This window comes from Dipodomys spectabilis, unplaced genomic scaffold (genome assembly GCF_019054845.1).
Source record: "Dipodomys spectabilis isolate Male_0828 unplaced genomic scaffold, ASM1905484v1 ptg000054l, whole genome shotgun sequence".
NCBI classification, from domain to species: Eukaryota; Metazoa; Chordata; class Mammalia; order Rodentia; family Heteromyidae; genus Dipodomys; species Dipodomys spectabilis.
In genome coordinates, this window is record NW_024870731.1 from 13,016,285 (window position 1) to 13,037,897 (window position 21,613).

Consider the following 21,613-nt stretch of genomic DNA (forward strand, 5'->3'; position numbering starts at 1 on the left):
GGAGCCTCAGAGGGGCAGGGCCCAGCATGAATGGAGCAGCAGACTCATGGGCATGGCAGCTGCAAGCTGTTACTCACAACCTTTCAGGCAGTAAGGTCGCTTGAAATGAGATCTGAATGGTGCTCTACTAGAAACACCGAAAGTTTGCTCCTAAATATTCCAGAGGTCATCTTCCTTGATGGTTATGGTTGCACGGTATTTGAACACCTCTTTAAAACTAATATGGAAGTTGAGAACCAATGGCTCATGATTTATAATCCTAGCTTCTCAAGAGGCTGAGCTTTAAGGGTTGAAGTTCTAAGCCAGCCTGGGCAGAAAAGTTCATGAGACCCATATCTCCAATAAACTAGCAAAAAAAAAAAAAACTCTAGAAGTGGAAGTATGACTCAAATGGTAGAGCGCCAACTTTGAGCAAGAGAAGCCAACCAAGAGTGTGAGGCCATGACTAAACAAAACAAAACAACAACAAAGAATAGGCTTGAACTTCCCAAGTTGTTTATATTTAGAAGGAAACACTTTACAGGTCAGTTTGTAACAAGTTACTAATGAAAAAAATATAGAGAGCTCACCCAATGTAATAAGCAGTCACCAATATGGCCAGGTACAAAGAACTTTGAATTAGATCTGTTCAAATGCATATATAGAAATAGAAATTATGTACTGTTGGTATAAACAGCATTCACTGTACATTTTCAGATTCAAAGGCTTTATACTAATGCTTTCTTCCATTCAGAAAAGCAGGTAAAGGAGTGTTACCAAGTATTATGGGAAATCAACAGATTGAAAGCTTGCTGAAAAGTCACATGCAAGTCAGGAAGAAAGTAAGTGGTGGGAACAAAACTGTATTTAAACATTTTTTGATAGTTTATATTGTTTTATTGTTGCTGTTTGAGATGAGGTTGTAGTGTAAACAGCTGGCCTTGACCATGTGAACCTTAGGCCTTAGCCTCCTGAGTGCTGAGACTACAGGAATGTACTACCATGTTTACACAGGTGCTTATTTATACAACATGTAAGTAAAAGATGTCCTTCTCTTGAGGGTTAAAATTCTTGGTGCTGGAAAAGGTTTTAGAATATTTCCAGTGTGTCCAGTCAAATGTGTATTTATCAACAAGGCATACACAGATGTTTTAAAACTGGATGCGGACTCTCCCAAGGAAATGAGGAAGGCCTAAAACTATCAAGCAAACAGAGGGTCTTTGATTTCCAGGTGACTAAGTAAATCTAGTAAGATTTTCAGCAGGATAAACTCCCCATCCAGCTGAGAAGTTTGGCCTCACTGGCATCTCCAACGTAGGAAAATCATTGGGCCTTTGTGCCATAACATAAAAAGGGCCCAGAACACCACCCCAAAGTGGTAAAGGCAGTGTTCATTATGAAAATCTGGATGATGGTAGAGCCGGGCCTCAGCAATAGGGAGGTCCTGAGTTCAAGTCCCAGTAAGAGTGTAGAAAAGGATCTGCGTAGAGAAGAGTTATGAAAGAGGTGAGATCTACCTCTTTGCAGATCAACAGGATCCAGGCCTTGAGTGTTGATTTAAGGCCAGGATCATGTCATGCCCAGGATGGACTCCAAACAGCGTAGAATGAGGCAGTGCTTTACCAATGTCTGGCTCGTTTTGAAATCATACCTAGCCATCTTTTGGATTTCTCTTTCTGCGCCTTCTGCAGTTTATTGCTCACCAGTGATTTCTACCATTAGACAAAAGGGGCGCGCACACATACACACACACACACACACACACACACTCACAGCTCTGCAGTGCACATATTATGAACTGGAGTCCTGGCTTACAACTCATCAATTTTACTGTGCACTTCAAGCCACGTCTGGCTTTCCCATCCACCGAAGCAGCCTGGGTTTTCTTGGGCGCCATGCAGCCCCGGGAAGTGGCAGCAGCGGGAATTCCCTCCTTGTTCTGGCCCGCGCAGCCCGCAGAAGCCCGCGCAGCGGCGCTCGGGCGCTCAGCTGGCGGCCGGCGGGGACACCGCGTCGGCCAGCTGGCTTTCTGCAAGGCACAGCCCACTTGGGACAGAATAGGGGGCGTGTGTGAGTTGGGGGCGGGTGGGGGGGGGCAAAACCAGCGACCGGGATCTAGATCCCGCTGGGAAAGGGACCCCATGCGGAGAGCCTCCCGGCGGGGCAGCCACGCGCGCCGGGATCCCGCGCCCTCCCAGGCGCGCCCCCGCCCCGCTAGGAGCGCGCGCAGCCGGATCTTGAATTTCAACACAAAGGGAATCCTCGGCCGGCCGCAGGAAGTGCATCACGAGAAAGGGGGACCAGGGGCGGGGACTGGGGGATGCCGCCTTCCTTTCTCCCGCCCCCCCCCAACCGCCCGCCCACCCGCCCGCCCGCCCGCCCGCCCGGAGGCAGGGTGCAGCCGTGATGAAACTCGTCCGCTCTCTGCATCTCTCCTGGAACCCTGAGCCCTGAATCAAGACCCTCGCCTTCCCCCCTCCCCCGACAGCTGCAGCCACGCCCGAGCCCCTGGAGGCGGGGATGAGCGCGGTCCCGTCACCGCTCAGCTCAGACACCTGTTCGCGTTCCCGCTCCTTTCCTTCCGGGTGCACTAGCACCTGGGCTTTACATATGTCGTTCGCTCCCGGGGCTCTCAACTTTCCTCCCTTCCGGGGTTTCTGCAGCATCCCGGCTCGGGGGTGATCGCGCACCCCCATCCAGTCCCCAGGAACAGGGCTCCCCCGCAGACCTGGGCGGGCGGGGGGGGGCAGCTGGGGGCTGGGGCCCGGGGTGGCCGCGAAGGGCGTGCAGACCGCTTTCGCTTTCCGGCGCACCTGCAGCTCCGGGAGCCACGCCAGGCTTTCTGTCTTTATTTCTCGGAGGTGTCCGTCGTGGGGGGCGGGGAGAGGGAGGGGGCAGGCCAGGGGATCCCTAGGAAGGCTTTTTTCCCCCCTTTTCTTTTGCAAAACATCCTCAATGTGTTCACCTCCAATGCTATTTTACAAATCAATGAAAATAGCAAACTTTCCACATTTCACCAAGGAATTAGAAATCACCCATTGTCCATTTAAAAGGCTCTCTCTCGCTCTCTCTCTCTCTCTCTCTCTTTCTCTCTCGCACCACTTTTCTGGAGATTAGGTAGGAAAGGTCGGGGAAACCCCGGGGCTTAGGCCGATTTCCTGGTAATCGAGGAGGGGGCCGCGCAACTAACTTGGAGCAGCCCCTACTCGCGAGGCGGGAAGCTGCAATAGCAGGTGCAGCAGAAGTGGGGGGGAGCTGCCTCCCTCCCAGGAGCCCCGGGCTGTCTCCCCTCCTCCGGGCTTCCACTGGGATCCTCCCACCCTTCCCAAGTTGTAGGCGGAGGCGGGTTACCTGCCCGGACCTGTCTCCTCCCCTGGAACCACACCACACCCTCGGGACTCCAGTCTCCCCCGGAGAGGGACAGGGCGGGAACAAAGGGGTCTTTGTTCACCAGCTCCTGGTGGGGCGGAGTGGGGTGGGGGGCGGGAGTGTGCGCGAGCGCCCCTTGGAGATCGGGAGGCCGGCCCCCACAGCCTCCCCCAGATGGGGCGCAGTCTTCTGTGACCCCGGAGCCTTAGGTCAGGGCGCGGCGCCCTGGCCGCCGAGGGCGAGGGGGGTGTGGGGCGGCGCCTGGCGGGCCGTGTGTCGCCTGGCCGGCTGAGGTGTGGGAGGGGGGGTGTCCCCGGAACGGGCGGGAGCGCGGGGCTGAGCCTCGAGGTGCGGGGCGGGCTCGGAGCGCGCGCGCGCGCGCGCGGGGCTGCTCCTGCCTCGGCCTCGGCAGCTAGGACTCGCCGCCTCTCTCCTCCCTCCATCCTTGCGCCCCCCTCCACACACACACACACACCCCAACCCGTCTCCGGGATCGGCCCCATACCACGCCAGGCCCCCCCTCTCTCCTGCCGTCGTCTTCACGCTCTCCTCCCTTCTTGGGCACTTTCCTTCGAATCATCCTTCCGGACAAACTTTGATGGAGAATCTCACACCGCGCTGGAAAGATGCCGGTGATGAAAGGATTATTGGCGCCCCAGAACACCTTCCTGGACACCATCGCCACTCGTTTTGATGGAACACGTAAGTCGGGCACTTGGCTGAGTTGCCTGTGATCGTCCGAGAATGATCTTTGAAACCATTACTTTTGCCTCCCCGCCTTCCTTTCGGCCCCAGTGGAACGATTTGCCTTCTGTTCTTGCCAAGGTGTCTTTTGTGCGATCTATGTTTTTTTTTTTTTAAACTCTTCCATGAATCGGTGTCGTCTTCACAGTCGGGATGGAAGTAGTTCATTCTCTTGACTTTCTGGGGTTGAAAAGGGCTGGAAAGAGCCGGGAAGAAAGGGGGTACCCTGGGACCTCTGTGTTGGTCCATCTTTAGGAGATGGTGATGTTAGGTGGTGAAGATCAGAGAGGCTGCACTTTTATTTTTCTAGAGTTTCGAGGCTCTCTAGATTCGAATTTGGAGTTTTCTTTCTCAGAGCTTTATCCTGAGGTGTTTCTTTTTTTTTTCTAGACCTGATTTCCCACGCGAGTTTAGGAAATACAGTCTAGAATCAGGACCGCCAAGCGGGAGCTTTCTTTAGACTGAGTTCTAAGTTGGGCAGAGCCTTCTTTCCTGCTTTTTAACTGGAACAAGTAACCTCTTAATTCTGAAATTATCCTAACAAGGAGACACCTTGCAGGTAGGTCATTATAATGGCTGATCTGAGCAGAATAGAAAGTCCCAACATTTTTTGGTTTGGTTGTTGGAGGATGGACATTTGACTCTTTTAAGCTGGAGAGAAGAAGAAAATAGCCTTGTTTTCTGCATGGAGACAGTTAAGAACCAACCCCCTGTTAAGTGACTCTGTTTCAGGACCACGGTCAGGTCCTCCAGCAGTGGCAGGTTTATCATTCTCTGCCTGAGTCAGTGGGTTTTCAGGGTAGCCCTGTGAACAGGAGTCTGTGCTCCCAACCCTAACAAACTGTCCTCGGTGAGTTCCACTGGGAAAATCTACCATCCTCCTGGCATATGCTGCGTCTGCGTGCTCTATTCCTCCTTTCTGCCCATGATAGGAGATCTAGATAAACTCACTTATTCTAAAAGCCTCCTCAGCAGTTCAAGAATCATTACTGTTATTATGACTGTGTATTTCTTAGAGACAATATGAGAACTTAGGTCTACTTCCATTTCCACCCTATTAGCCTAGACACACACTGTTATTAGCATAAGGAGCAAGTCTTGCATTTCTATGTTTCTGGAATAGTTGGATAAGTTTTACATTGAGAGCAGAATGAAGAACTTCCTTTGATTTCGTTCATATTCTGTGTCTGATACTCAGCTTCATCACAGGCTGGTGTGGAGGAGATTTGGTCACTTCTTCCAGTGTTTTCATCTTCAGGAGTACCCATTGTTCCCCTTCTTATATTCTACTTGTGACAAATAATATGGGTGAATTGAGCCAATAGATACTCACTTGTCTTGTGTAGATACTAGTTAATAAAATATTGTAGGCAAAGCTCAGTTCCACTGTTGCCACCACATAAGTGCCACCAGACATGACCACAACTGTCTCTAACCTTGCCTGGTTATTGGAACTATAATTATTACTCAAGGAGCCGAGCACTTTTATATGGATGTTGGCCCTTCAAGTTGAGTGTTTAAATGCTCTAAGCATTGATCCTCAATGCATCTCTTCAAAATGAGTTTATTAGAAAATGGTAATTGCTTATCTCAATGTCATTTAAAGTTGAATGGAGTGCAATATGTACTAAATTATCCCAGCAGAACTCCAGGAAGTACTGCAGAAGATACAGTTAGATACCAGTTGCTAATGAAAAAGGATTTAGATTCTAAGGAAGAGCAGATCCTGGCATCTTTTCTACTTTCACCAAAAGAGGGGTGTGTGTGTGTGAATCACTCATATTGTGTTTTAGCCACACATTAGTATGAAGAAAGAAATTAGAAAATTGAAATCTTTATGAGGAAAAACTGTCACCCACCAACCTTTAGGCATAATAGAACGCTTAAAACTCTGTTGAAGACTGCAGAGACTGCCAGCCCCAAGGTTTAGAAGATCACTGGAGGGATCCAGTCTGCTTGAAATCTGACAGTCAGTGAAGTAAATTTCAAAGTGATCAAGTAATGTGAAGGTTGACTCTGGCAAGATTTTCTTTACAGCGCTGAATGAATTCCTCTCTCCAAAGAAACACATGCCTTAAAAAGTGATTGTAATTTCTCATTTGCTTTTCTTTTTCTTTTCTTTTCAATTGCTGGGTGACCTGGATAACCTGAAATTTAAAGAAAAGGCCTTAAGGAAATTGGTGCTGTAGCTAATATCATAGGAATATCATTTCCCTGGCTAAACTTTACCTTATCTTCTGGTATCTATTCTTATAGATATCCTTTTATTATATATTGCCACTCTCCCTGAAACACTTTTGCAGTATTCTTCTTTTCTCTTGATTTTTAATAGAAGTTGTTTATTTTGTGAGATAAAACTATTTTTGAGTTTTAAGTTCTCAAAATTGTCACCCATTCAAATAAAAACTATGCTGAAATGAATATTGTTACTATACTCAACATGTGATAAACTGACTTGGTATACTTCCTGCCATGTTTCTGAGATATATATTATGATCATGCTTTAAAAAAATCTTACTTGAAACAACTCTAATGAAAAAATAACACCACAAAACCCTGACCAACCACTTTCTAATCTATAGTACAGAATTATTATTACTCCTGTTGACTTAGAATTATAATGGAAAATTATAAACTAACACATCACCTAAAATTCTTCCAAGAAAAACTAAATCTATGCCCATATAAAAGCTTATAACATAATCTTACAAATTTATCAGTTGTGTTCGTAACATAAAGGAAGTTAATGTATCTTTTTATCTGGTGACACTTTATTGGCTTACAGAATGATATTATTCTCTACTTTTAATATTTATGAAGTAGAATCTTTGTTAGCATTGAAAGTAAAATGTGGAGCACTAGTTGAAATCATTTTTCCTGATTTGCAAAGCAATTTGTAAAGATTATTGAAAAATGCAAAATATTTTCTATAGAATAGAATAAATAAAATATACTATTCTTGACACATGTTCGTCTACTTAGTGCTTAATTAAATATAAATGAGGCAGACAACCATTCAAATATTGAATATAAGTGCCCTGTTTACAAAAAAAATTCCAATTAATTTCTTTAGCTCTTAGCATGAAACAACACCTCTCTGGAAACACTCTACTACACATACCTCACAGAACTTACCATCATGGCCTGAAGATTATACAACAGCCTATTAATCTAGACAAGAGAACATGTAAGGAAATATTTGAAAAAATAGTTTTGTAGTACAAATATTTGACACGTGGTACCATTTCAGAAACATTTTTCTTTTTCTTTTTTTGAAGATATAAAACTTTCAGAAGGAAGCATCCATTTTCAAACATAATGGTGCATTAGCCTACATTTTCTAGCCATATCAGAACTTGACCACAATTCTTCCTTCCCTTTGGGGTTATTAAGACAAGATTTAAGTTTTAAAGGAAGTTTGGAACCTAGTTTGCTCCATCAAAAAGATATCACTTAAAATATCCAAAGTAAAAAGGATTTAGTTCCCATTACTATCTGCGTGTATTTAATGCATGCTTACATAGCATGTTCAAAAGGGTTCAAAGAAATTTGTTAAAATTGAAGTATTTTCTTAACAGAGCAATTGCTAGTATTTTTCACCTTTATGCTTTCTTCTAGATACATAAATCTCAAAGCAGGAAATGTAGAAATGAATACCTCAGTATTCAGTGCTGGATTCAGGGGAGGAGTAAGGTGGGACAGGAGGGTTCTTTCTGAGCCTTTGCTTAGTTGTGGTCTGGAGATGACATTGAATATGCCTAACCAATAAAAAAAATGTGAGTTTTATTGTGTGCATCCTGTCTGTAAAAGCCTACTGCATGAAAATGTTTAGGGAAAAAAATCGCACACTGCATAGATATTACTCACCAATGAAAGTTTGTAAAGACTTCTGTTTTCTTTTTTTTTTTTATCCATGTGACTAGTAGTCTCTTTTCTTCCTATTTATTCTGTTTAGAAACCTAACTTCCTATATTTGTGTTATATTTCTGAGTAATAAATGACCATAAACCTGTAGACTTTTTTCTCCTTTCTGGAGGTCAGGAACTCATGCATGATGAGCTGGATTCTGTACTTGGCATTTCAGAAATCCATGAACAAACTATCAGCTGGAGTTGAGGTCTGGTCTGAGACCTTGAGATCCTTTTTCCAACTTCATGTAGCTATTGGCAGAGTTTCAGTTTTATGATTGAGGTCTCCGTTTTCTTAGCAGCTCTCCACAGGAGACTTTCCTTAGCTTCTGCAACCTGCCCTTGGGTTTTTTGCTCTAGGGCCTCTTTCCTATGCTGTCTCATAACAGGAACAACTCACTGATTTATGATCAGCAGTAAAGTCTTTCTTTTAGAAGTTCACCTGACTAAGTCAGATCCACTTAGGATAATCTCCACTTTGAAAAACTCAAAGTCAAATAACTATACATCTTAATTCCAACCTTAACCTCTGCTATGTCAATCTTCATATGTTTTCTGCATGCTCTGGAGAAAGGGGTGTGCAGGAGTTGGTCTCTTGGGAGTCACTTTCGAATCCTTCCAGCCACTCTTTCTGACTCTTCACCATTGCACTACCACCACCACCACCACCACCAACAACAACCCCAGCATCTCATACCCACTGTCCTCCATGAAGCAGATTTTGGGAGCACATTGTGACATTCAGCATGCAAGACACTCTAACGTCTTTGGGAACATAAGGCTCTACTCACTGGAGGGTTTTTCCTCACACCTGGTGATAGCATATGTGTAAGCCCAACCCGGAACTTTGCAGTCATCTGTTCTGTCATTCCTCCTTCTCTGATCTAGATGTGATGTGTGACATAGAAGAATACTCTCAGCATATTAACCTTAGTCTCCTTCTCAGAGAAATAAGTAAACATGGGGTCTCTTGGTCTGCCTACAGGTGCTTTAGCCTTCACTGGATGGGGAACCCATTTATGAACATGGCCTCTGAAAGAATGGTACCCAAGGCAAGTTTACATGTTAAGGAGACAAAATGACAGAATTATTCTTTCTTAGTTAACCTGAGCTGTTTCTGGGCCGGCTGTGTGGACTGTTTGTATTTTCTTTCTCATGCCTCTAACCTTGTTTCAGTTTCAAGAGACTCCCCATGATGTACTCTTGTAAGAATTTTACAACAAATTACATTTTTAAAATTTAAACCTTGCTCTGGGTTCCCCACAACATGTATGTACATATATATGCATATAAATGTTTGTGCATATTATATGTGCATATATGCACATATGTATGACATATGTTTATATACATAGAGATAAACTTTATTTTTATCTTGACTCTGTAGAAGATTTTTTTTGCTCATCAAAGGAGTTAAAGTAAGGAAGGTCCCATAATTTCCCTGTAGTCATTTGTAAAAACAGTATTTATGTCTTTAGCAGAAATTCATTTCTTTTGGTAAGTCAGTAATGCAAATAATAGAAGAGTTGCCTTGTGTAGTCTTAAAAAAACACCAGATAATTTCATTTTGCCATCATTATACAGAGGAAAATGCATATCTAATATGCTGAGAGCAGAAATTAGGTCCAAATTTTTCTAGGTTCTGGAATTTCACATTACTTCAGATAGAAGACCATGGCATGAGATTTCTTCTGGCCAATGAGACTGGCAAAGAGCAAAAGTCTATTGAATACATGTGCCAAGTTACCAGTTCCCGAGATAAGCCAGAGTCAACATAGTTCTAAAAGTGGCATATTCCCTCTAGAGAAATATGTACTTCATTTCTTCAGTCATTTTCTAATAATGTCTAACAAATACTATCTATGTACCAAACCATACACCAGGATCTTTGAGATACATCTGACTGATCCTTTTCTCAAATGAGGCAATAAACTTACAAACAGATTGCCATAACTTAGGTTGTAAAGTGTAGAAGCTCAGGAGGTACAGGCAAAGGGCTGTGTACGTTTGAAGGAGAGGGCAACTTCCAGGACAGGAGTAGGGAGAGTGACTTGGGAGGTCTTCAAATAGGAGATAGCTTCTGTAAGAAGCCAGAATTGTGTTTACTTTGCTAATCTTGGCAGTGTTTGACTTTTGAATCTTAATGGGACATTCCAAGAGGGCTTACAGTAGAGCATGTGCCGGAGGCAACATAGAAAAAGAACCCATGGAAACATTTTAGGTTAGAATTGGAAGATCTATAAAGACAGGGCTTTGTCATCATAAGCCATTAAGGTAAAAGATCTCTGTCTTGCTCTATAAGAAGGAAGTATGATACCTCTTATGTCTGGCCTGGAAAAAAAAAATCTCAAAATGCTCAATCTCTCCATGTTTTACAATCTTCAGGACAATACAGGAGGAGCACCAACCTTGAGACTTAAAACATTTCTTTTCTTTCAAGTTTTGGCAGTACTGGGGCTTGAACTCACAGTTTTGCATTTCATAGGCAGCCACCCTAACACTGAGCTAAACCTCCAGCCCTTCATTCTCTCTTCTATCCATACCTTTTATTCAGGTCCCATAGATTGCAGTGATTTTTTTTAAAATGCCTGTTTTTTCCCAAGGGGGTTAACATTCTTGTAGGAAGGACCAATATTGACCCTCTTGCTGACTACTCTTGTTCTCTAGGGCTGTTCACTTCTGTGTTCTGCCTGTGGTGAAGAAAAAGAATTGCAAGTGTGTTGGAATGCAGCCCCAATGACTCAGATTGGAGAAATGCCATAAGAAAAGGTCCAGAATGACAACTGCTACTATACAGAGAGTAAAGTTCACCTGGAAATGTAGGTTTGCTGATATCATAAAAAAAATACTAAGTTTTTAAACCATTGGGCTTAGCAGAGGTATAAAAAAAAAGATGAAATTTCAGCTTTACCTATGGCATAGTGAAAACTTAGCAGCTGAAGCAAAGAGCTTTCTCAGTAATCTAAACCATCATATCTATTTCTTGGCTTATCATTTCCCTACAAGGTACATGTTGCTCTTCTTTAGAGTTGTTAACATAGCTATCTATCTCCCGTAACGCCATTGAACTCACTTGTCCCTCAACAAACTAATAATCTTTTTGAGCCTTCAACCTATTTGTCTTCTTTCACTTTCTGGTCCTGTCTGGACTCTCCACCCACCCATTTCTTCAAACTGGAAATGTGAGTTGCCTTGGCTGCCCACACATTTAATTGGTGATGGGAATTTTGAGGATTTTTGCTGTCAAGAGTGTCCTAATTTGTCCCTTCCTGTCCCTCTTCATTGCTTCTGATTTAATTTAGGTCTGCTTTTCCTGAAATCTCCACAATTTCAAACTGAATCGAACTTGTGTCCATCATTCCTTTCTCTCAGTTCCGACTCTTTAGTCTCTACCATCCTCAGAAGTGCTGTCTGTTAGAAGCAATAGTAGCATTTAGTCATGTAACACTCTGGCTTAAAGCCATCCATTGGCTCCCTGCTACCTCTTGGATAATGTCCAAAGTCCTTAGTGCTATGTAACTTGAAAATGATTCTGCAGAATCTTTTCCAACTACTGTCGCCAAAGCTATAGACGCTCATTCTAAATCTGATGTTCATTCAGGCTTCTGGGACATCATTTTAGTTGAAGATGGATCTTGATATTTCAAGACTCATCCTGAGTGTTATCTCCTGTGTGGCTCCAAGTAACATTTTTGAGTTATTTTTCTCTTTGCTTTCAAGCAACCTAGTCTATCATTCTAACCAGCCTGTATACAAGATGTAATTAGATCCTTTCATATTTCAAAATGCTGTGGTGAACTCTATAAAGCTGAGTTTGGTTTTATCCATTTTGTATTTACATTTCTTGGACTTGAGACAAAGTATTTTTTAAAATTATTATTTATTTATTTATTTTGTCTGTTATAAGGCCTGAAGTCAGCGCTTGGGGCTGTTTTGCTCAAGGCTAGCACTCTACCACTTTGAACCACATTGCCATTTCTGGTTTTCTAGTGGTTAATTGGAGATAAGAGTCTCATGGGACTTTATTACTTGAGCTGGCTTTGAACTGTTATCCTCGAATCTCAGCCTCCAGACTAGGATTATAGGTGTGAGCCACCAGTACCTAGTGGAACAAAGTTTTGGTCAATAAATACTTATGTAGAAGAATTTCAAGTTACTTGAAAGCCTAGGATGCATATGAAACACTTTTATTTCCTCTCAGTGGTAAATAGACTCTATGTGATTGGACTATTTAGAATGATGGGTTTTTGCCTCATTTTGAAAACCAGCTTCCAGTCCCTCATCTTCACATGGTTCAAGCATGTGAAAATTCAAAGCTCGTGATAACAGTGACATTGGTTCTGGGTGCGACTCCATGGGTGCGACGCTGGTACCTCACCTATCTGTTCCTACTACAAACCAAAGCCCTGCCCAGTGGAAGGCACGGCCCTCTCTTTAAGAGAAAGCTGACTTTGTTAGGAAATGGAAAGACTTGGAAAAAAAATCATATTAAGTGAAGTTACCCAGTCCCAAAGAAATTTAGGTCCCATGGTTTCCCTTATTTGCAATAATTAGTATACATATAAGATACTCTTATCAGATGAGCTGAAAAGCTCAAAAACCATGCACAAATGAGCATATAAGATGATGCTAAATGAAATGAGCCCCAAGATACAGACACCAGAGGTCTGTCTTTACTGTATTTGTTTGAAATGTACCATGTGATTTTATTTGTTGTTGTTGTTGCTGTTTCCTTTGTGTGTTCTTTCCCCTATGGCATTTCCCCTGTTGTCATTGTACTTGATTTTGATACCCTGTATCTTGTATATACATTTGTCTAATCTGGGGAGGGGAAGGGGAATAACAAAACTCTGAAACAAGGACACAGGATGATCCATTGCAACAAGGATACACAGAGGACAGTATATTGGAAACCAACTTTACAACTTTGGGCAGGGTGGAGGGGTGTGGGGGGGAGGAGTATGGGAGGTGGGAGAAGAAGAGATAGTGGGACACAACAAGGAAGGAAGGGAAGGGGTAACAATGATTGACAAGTAATATACTCATTGCCTTACTCTTGTAACTGTAACCCCTCTGTACAGCATCTTAACAATAAAATAAAGTGAAAGTTGACAAACTTCAGCCTTGGAATGCTGCTACATCACACCAGCCTGTAATTTTCCCATATAGCCTGTGATTTTTCTACTCTGTCCTGCTGCCTCTAAGATGTATTTATATAGAAAGTATCAACAGGCCAGAGTAGCAATCAGTGGTGATGTTTCTGGTTTTAAACTTTCAAATTTTACAAAAGGGAATTTTCCTTCAATATTTTCAGTCATTTCTAGTTCATGTGCTGGTTTCGTTTCCTTCTGAGGTATTATATCTTGAGCAATTGTCACTTAAAGAGTGTTTTTAAATTGGTATTTAAGACTCATATCTAACTCGATGTACTGTATTCATTGTACAAAGCAGTTTTTCTCATCAAAGAAAATCTCCTGTTTTAAGAAGTAAAGAAGCCCATTTTCTCTGTGATTTTGGCGCTTGGAATTTGCTGACTTTAGTACTTCCTTGGGTGTGTGTTTCTTTTTCATTGTGAGGCTAATCTCCCTGCAAAGATACTAAGTCTCAAGGGTGTTACAGTGATATGGTTTTGGATTTTTACCTTGTTAAGGTTTTATGAAAGCAATTCTACCTACTTTCAGTTTGCTCTTATGGAGAAAAAAATATTCTCCAATGTCAAGTACTGATACATCTTTCAGCAGAAATCACTTACCTTTCCTCGACAATGAATTTATAGCTAGAAATAAGTGAGCCTAGCTCTCCAACTCTCAAATCTAATCTAAGCTTTTTATTTATTTTTTCCTCCCCTGATTTTCTTTTTGTTCTATTACGACTTTTGAATAGATGTCCAAATGAGTTTCCTATTTCAGTTATTGAGCTAAAGAAAAGTCAAACTAGGATACTTCTCTTTTCTACATATTCTATATTCTTCTATGTCACTATCTAAGGTTTTTACTTTGTGTCCTATTATATTCTTCATTTTCTTGCATGTCCATGCTGCATTTGGTATAGTAAGAGTCTTATGCTCTGTCTCAAATCTCATTCCAGTATTTTTTTTTCTAGAATTTTTTTTTTGGCTTACTGTATTTATTTGGAAGGAAGTCAACTGGCACTCAAGTATCAGCTCATCTTGTTGAAAAGAAGCCTGATTATACTTTTAGTTTAATATACTACACAAAATTACATTTTCAGGATGTTGAAAAATCCATAGCCAAGATTTTGCTAAGTATTTATATTGTTTACATCTATTTGGAAGGTTGTCAATAAAATTATCAAATGGATTCTGCTTATTTTATTCCTAGCAATCTTATCTTTGTATATGCTGTATAAAATATAATCTTTCCACCAATATTTTATGTAATTGAATCATATTTGCTTATTGGAGGTTATGAGTCCTCTTTATTGACATATTTTTAAATCAGTCAGCTTATAATATTCTCTTATTCTTTTTTAATTTTTTGTAACAGTTTTTCAATTTATGTCTTGAAATTTTTTAGGTAGAAATAATATTAGTCTCAAATAGAAACAAAATTATATTCATTTTCCTGTCTTTACAACTCATTTTTCTTCCCATATTTGCCTATTGTCGAACTGTTTTATTACTGTAAGAGAAATGTTAAAGAATGATGTTCCCAACTGCAAATTTCTAATAAGTGTTTTCTTTTAGTTAAGTTATTTCATTACATATTTCTGTCTTATTAAGATACTTTGTCATGTTCCCCAATTTTGCTAGGCAGCCTTACCAACTGCCCTTCAATTATCTATCAATTATTTGCTTTCTAGTGAATCAATTAATATAATAAATATAACAGATTTCATATCACTAAACTATCTTTTCATTCTTTTGCTCAAAGTCACATATTCAATTTTCTTGATTCTCCCCCACATTTTCTTGCCCTCAGACACATGCAGATACACACATCAAAATATGTATGCATAAATATATACATATATACACACATAAGGCATATTTATATACATATATAAATATTATATAATATGTATAACATATAATATATAATATGTAACAATATACAAATATACATTTATATATACATATATATAAATATTAACATTCATTTTCTCTCTCTTTGCACATATTTATGTTATTGAATTTTCATGGGTTAACCACATCTTCATAATTTTTAAAAATGTATTGGTGAGTATTCAAACCCAGAGCCTCATGAATGCTAGGCAAGCACTCTAGCACTAAGCCACATTCCTAGCCCACATCTTTGTATTTTTAAAAAAATTATAATGGTTTTTAGCATTTGTACCAAAATTTTCATACCTTAGGGAAATATTATTAACTGCTACACTAATACAGAGCTGAAAATGGGTTGGTAGTTAGCCAGATAAAGTATAAAGCCTTGATGATGATCTTTTTAAATAGTGTCTCAGATGGTCCTGCAGTGAATACAGTTTTTGAATGTGTGTTAAAATCTGAAAGGTGCTGGCCTAGCTTACATTCTCCCCTCCCAGCATTTTCCAGATACAAACTATCTTCTCCTATATTTCTACCAGTGTCCACAGAACAATGCACATGTTCTCCCCCATTAGTGATAGGGACTGTAGGATGCATGAAGTGAGCAGGCCACAAGCCATACACACAGCAGGACCTATTTATGGACTTATGTATATATGAACTGTATGCTACATATATTTGTATTTTTGGAATTGATTTTTTCCTAGCAATAAACTCTTTTGAGTACTAAAGACCTCACAAATTGGAGCATTGGTTCCATTTCTTAAGAATGCTAATGTTGAGTATATAACTGGGAGAAAATTTTGACATTTGTAGCTATCATTTTGTATCTATTGCCAGCTGCTTTCAAATAAGAACACACAAATGTGCGATCATCTCCTTAAAAAATGAGTTTTTGTCTTAAGGAGTCTCTACCTAAATATGGTATTTTTCCTTCTGAAGGCTTCTTGAACATTTTGTGTGAAGCATGACTTTTCATTTAGATCTAAGGACTTCTCTTCCAAATGAATTTTGTCCTTTCGTGTTTGGCAAGGTTTATGAATACATGACTGACAGCCAATGAATGCTACCCCTGAAGAACAGAGCTCACTAATTTTGCAGTGTCTCCAGTCACATATGAACCATCACAGTTAAGACATGGAGAACCATTTTTAGTCCATGGGTTAGTACCTGTCTGCCACTCCCTTCTAGCAACTCATAATCTGTGCTGATTCCTTGAGTTTATTTCATTTTATTTAGATATAATACTAATGGAGAATACAGCATGTGATGTTTTTTAACCTGAATTATTTTACTTGGGTATAATGATTTCAAAATGTGTTCATTTGTTGTTGTTTTGATATTTTTGGGAAGGAATGAGTAGTTCTATTTTTTAATGAAAACTTTTATTTTTAATTTCAAGAATTCCTGTGCATGTAGGAAAAATGAAGCATGAAACAAAATGTGCTATTTCATTAGCAAAACTTCATAAATACAGTAGCATCTGAACTCTAGAAGAGAACATTAATTTTAATAATGCTCAAAATTTTCCATCTAATTTTTGGATGTAAGTAAAGTTTAACAAAGTTCATTTTGTAGGAAGAAAATTATATATTGTTCTAATTTAGTTTAGAGATCATCTGGTTGTTAGTGGCTCACACCTGGAATCCTAGCTATGAAGGAGGCTGAGTTCTGAGGATTGTGGTTCAAAACCAGACCAGGCAGGAAAGTTTGAAACTCTGATCTCCAGTTAACCAGTAAAAAGACAGAAATGGAGCTGTAGTTCAAGTGGTTAGAGCACTTGCCTTGAACAGCAAAGGTCAGGGACAGTGCCCAGGCCCTGAGTTCAAGTCCTAGGGCTGGCATACACACATAAAATCATTAACCTTACTAATTTTGTGGTGACAGGAAAAATGTTAATTTTGGTAGAGCACTGTGTTATGATAAAGAGCATATCATTAAAATTTTATCAAATATGTGGAGTAGAAAAGCTCTTGGACTTAGTGTGTTAAACACATAATTTAATTTAATTTCCTAAAAAATATGATGCTCTTCTCTCCATCACCGTACAAACTGCAGTGGTGAAAATGACCAAAGACCTTTAATGTATGAAGAATTATGATAATTACAACACACATTTATGCTGTTAAATAGAGAAAATACACTTCATGGTAGTGTGCAATTTCTCCTTTCACTGTCTCTTGTCAGAATTCTGTGATGTCTTATCCCGTGAATTTATACTGTGTAAGTAAATCAAGGGTCAAGCAATGTTATTGGTCTTTTCTAAGTGAGCCTTCCATTATTTTCATTTGATTTTGTGTGAAATCACTTAAAAATTTAATCAAACTATTAAGGAACAGAATACTAAAATCTTCAGCTTTCAAACATTTAGTGAATAGCAATTTTAAACTAAACCTGCAGGCATGAAGACATTGAGATGTATCACTAGATAAGCAAGGGGAAACATTTAACAGTGAGAGTGTAAGTTAGGTACTAGATTTCATCATTGAATTCTCTAGTTTTCATTTGGAATATTTCAGACAAAAAGAATATTTTGGTGGAATTTTTTATAGTCTCTAGGATTGATCTCAGGCCCTCACAGCTTGTTAGGCCAGTATTCTACCACTCATTATTCTTCTTGAGACAATGTATTAATCATTTTGTCTGGATTGTCCTCAAATTTATAATCCTTCTCTTCTGATCTCTCAAGGAGCTTGGATTACAAGTATGCATGCCATTATGTCCAGCAATATTTCTAATATTTCTGTTTTTAATTGCATAAGGTTATGTTTGGGGCATTTTATTTTAGCACATTCTTTAAGTCATTTTTTTAAGTGATGCTGGGGCTTGAACCCAGGGCTGCAGAAAATTCTAGAAACTCTATCCTTTAAGCCAAGCTTGTAGCCCTTTCTGCTCTGGTAACTTTTTGTGGAGTTAGTCTGGACTGTTTATTCTGCTACCGCTGAGATAACAAGTGTGGGACCCATGCCCAGTTTCTTCTGTTGATGGAATTTTCCATACTTTTTTTTTCTGGGCTGTCCTAGAACCACAATCCTCCTGATCTCAGCCTCTGGAATAGTTTAGATTACAGGAGTGACCCACTAGTTCCTTCTAAGTTTAACAGTTGTAGTTTTAGTTAATATATAGGATAGTTGAAACTCAAAAAGGTTCCATTAATTCTTAGAGTCACATCATTAATATGTAACAAAACTGCCACTTACACACATGGTTTTTTGACAATTTCAACCTGTGTTTAATAAAAGACAAAAAATGGACCTAAATGGTGAGGCACTAAATATATGATTAGTATCTTGATAGTCATGCTTGACTTTACTGGGAGACATTTCACAACCTGTTTGAAAATTTTTCAAATTGAGGTAACTTAATCATAAATAAGGCAACATTTAAGAAACAGGTGAGTTACTTATGATTGGCCTCCTCTGTTAGCAGTAAATAACTCCTTTTATCTGAGGAGTCATGACATACCTGTGTTGGAGATTTGAATGTGTTACAATAGATCCAAATGCACAATAACAGCAGGACAGATTCCAAGATATTGGTAGAATACTGTAGGATAAAATGCTCAGGCCGGCCAGTGCTGGCTTAGAAGTTGGATAGAGCCAGGGAGGTAGAGTTGCAGGGGAGCCTGGAAAAACTTGTGATCAGCCATGGCGATATATTTAGATATGTCAACTGGTAATTTATTTATTTTTTAAATATTTATTTATTTATTTTGCTGTTCCTAGGGCTTGAATTCAAGGCCTGGGCACTGTCCCTGAGCCTCTTTTTGTGCTGAAGGCTAGTGCTCGACTATTGGAGCCACAGCACCACTTCCAGCTTTTTCTGAGTAGTTTATTGGAGGTACAAGTTTCATGGACTTTTCTGTCTGGGCTGGCTTTGAACCACAATCCTTAAATCTCAGGCTCCGGAGAAGCTAGGAATAGGCATGAACCATTGGCACCTGGCTTAACTTGTATTCTTGATGTCAAGTTTACATATGTGAATTATACTTCAACAAACTGATAGAAATACTTTCTGGTCTAGTCCAAGAGAGGTGTAGGAATGCTGTATACTCTGTAGTCAACCTATTAAATATTGAATAATTTCTTTTTTTCTGTTTTTGTTTGTTTTGTTTTTGTCAAGTCTCTTTATTAGCAAGTGCTCTACCACTTGATCTATACTCTCAATCCTTTTTTCTTGTTGTTTTGCTTTTTGTTATTTTTTTCAGATCGGGTCTCTCTTGTTGCTAGGCTGGCCTTGGACAGAAATTTTCCTACCTAAGCCTCCTACATAGCTGGAATTAGAGTCATGAGCCATCATACCTAGCCCTCAGCTTCTTGATGAGCAATCTTTTTAAATTTATTATTGTATGAATTCAAACCATTGGCAGTATGAAATGAGTAACAAGTGAAATCGACAATAAATACATTGAAATTAATAACTTAAAATTGTCATTTGAACATTTGCTTCAGATTGAAGTAAATGCTGACTTTGTTTTTGTCCATAATATAGACTTGCTTCCTATCTTAATATTGTATTATAGTTCATGTTTGTGGATTGGCTCCAGATTGGGCTTAGCCAGGTTGCTGTGGGATCTTGGCTGGGCTCACTTATGCATATGCAAATTGTCTTCAGGTTCCTTTTTTTCAGGCTTGGCTGAAGAAGCTCAGTTGGAGTTTTTCTGTTCCAGATGTCTCTCTGGTTATGCTGGTGTGAGAATGGTGATCTCCTGGTAAAGGGCAGAGGTAGAACAAAGCCAACCTAGTAACACAAAGGATTTTCTTGACATGGCATGTTTGCTAAGATCCTAATAGTTAAGCCAAGTCCCATGGGCCATTATTCTCCTACCACAGTTTGTGGATACTGAAAGTTATATCATAGAGTAACCAGAGCCAGCAACAGAACTATCACATTTGCCTTGTATTGTTATTGTTGGAAGGGAACTACCAGTTTCAAAATTTTAAAGTTCCTTAAAAATATGACCCACATTAATTTTCTTTGTAAAACTGGAAGTTTTGTAACCCCAGATGGCTGTTTTATTCTCTCATATACACTCAGTATTCAAAATGAATAACATTGAGGCCACTTGTGCCATACATAAAAATGTTACCGAAAGAATTCTTCGCGTTTGACTATGATGGAAGACTGCAAAAATATTGCACACTTTTGCATGTTGCTTTGCAGCATGTCTATGTAGTTTGGTAAGAAGAATGCAAGTTAATGAGGAGGGCAGGCTCAACATTGGATCCTGTGGCCTAGTGGAGGATTACTTCATCCTGGTTCCCAGTAAATGGTCAAATGTGTGCTGAATGGACTTGCACATTACACAAAAAGCTTTCATGCAGTGAAAGTTCTATGGATCCAAATTTGATTATATGAACTTGCTGGAATGCTGTTCTGTAGTAGAAATAGCATATATATATGTACATATATATGTGTGTATATATATACATATATATATATGGTCAGGGGGAACAATAGGAAAAACCAATAGCTTCTTTGAAAGTCAAATCAAGGATGATGTTAGCAAGTAATTAATTATAAGCACTACATTTAACAAAACATTGAGCAGCGATATGTAATACCCTTAAATCTTATGTACTAAGGTCCTCAATAGTGTTTATGTTGTGTGTCTGTGGCAGTTATCCACATGAGATGTTTGGCAGTAGGTCTTTAACAGGACCACTGACCTTAAGACATGGTAGAGGAAATTGAAGGCTGAAGCTCTGTCCTGAGCAGCTAGCTCAGCTGTGGAGCTGGAATGTCAGGTATAAATGATGAGATTGTAGCCAATCCTGTCTCTACTAGATACTGTGATATGTTTGTGTGATAACTATTAATGTTCTCTGTTAGAAGTGACCATTTTATTTGTCGTTCACATTAGCAGGAGATAGGCTTGGAACAAATTAATGGATATAGTTACTGAGCAGATGAGCCACAGACTCAGTTGGGGCCCATTGTCCTAATTGGCAGGACTGTGTTTTCAAATCATATCACATTGCTACCAGAAAGGGTTGGATGAGGGAACTGAAATGATTTACATAAGACAGACCACATGGAATTGAAGCAGTACAGCTTTTGCCAATGTAGATGTATCAAAGCATTATTCAAAATGCTCCTTTGTGCAAATGCAAACGTCCTTATGGCTTTCCACATTTTGATAAGTTGAAGACTCTTCTTTCATGAGGGAAGACTATCCATTGAGTTTTCTTATTTTGAAAGCAAGGACTGTGATGACTATGATTCTACACCCCACACCCCCGCCCCTCAATACAACATGTACCTGCACTGTTGCTCTCAGGGTTTTTTTGTAAATCTAATGAATGTACCCCTGTTGTAGACATTTATTGTTCTAATTTTTGGATGTAATTACAGATTCACATGCAATCATGAGAAATGAGGCAGAGATCCTATCTATTCTTCAGTCAGTTTCCCCCGACGCCAAACAGTTGTGTCTTGTTGAACTGTAGCATAATATCACAACTGGAAAGTTAACATTGAAACCATTCATCTGCCATACTCTAATTTTACATGAACTTATTTGTGTGCATTTAACTGTATGAAATTTTGTCACATTCATGGATTCAGAACAACTACAGTCAAAACACAA

At 39.9% G+C, this 21,613-nt stretch overlaps 1 protein-coding gene across 1 annotated transcript in view; it reads left to right on the forward strand.

Annotated features, from left to right (window-relative positions):
* Positions 1-3,974: 3,974 nt before the first annotated feature.
* The window catches only part of Kcnh8 (potassium voltage-gated channel subfamily H member 8), a 394,585-nt gene continuing 376,946 nt past the window's right edge, over positions 3,975-21,613 (forward strand). Inside the window, exon 1 of the mRNA XM_042680104.1 lies at positions 3,975-4,050. Coding sequence (XP_042536038.1) covers positions 3,975-4,050 — 76 coding nt within the window. The remainder of the gene's footprint in view (positions 4,051-21,613) is intronic.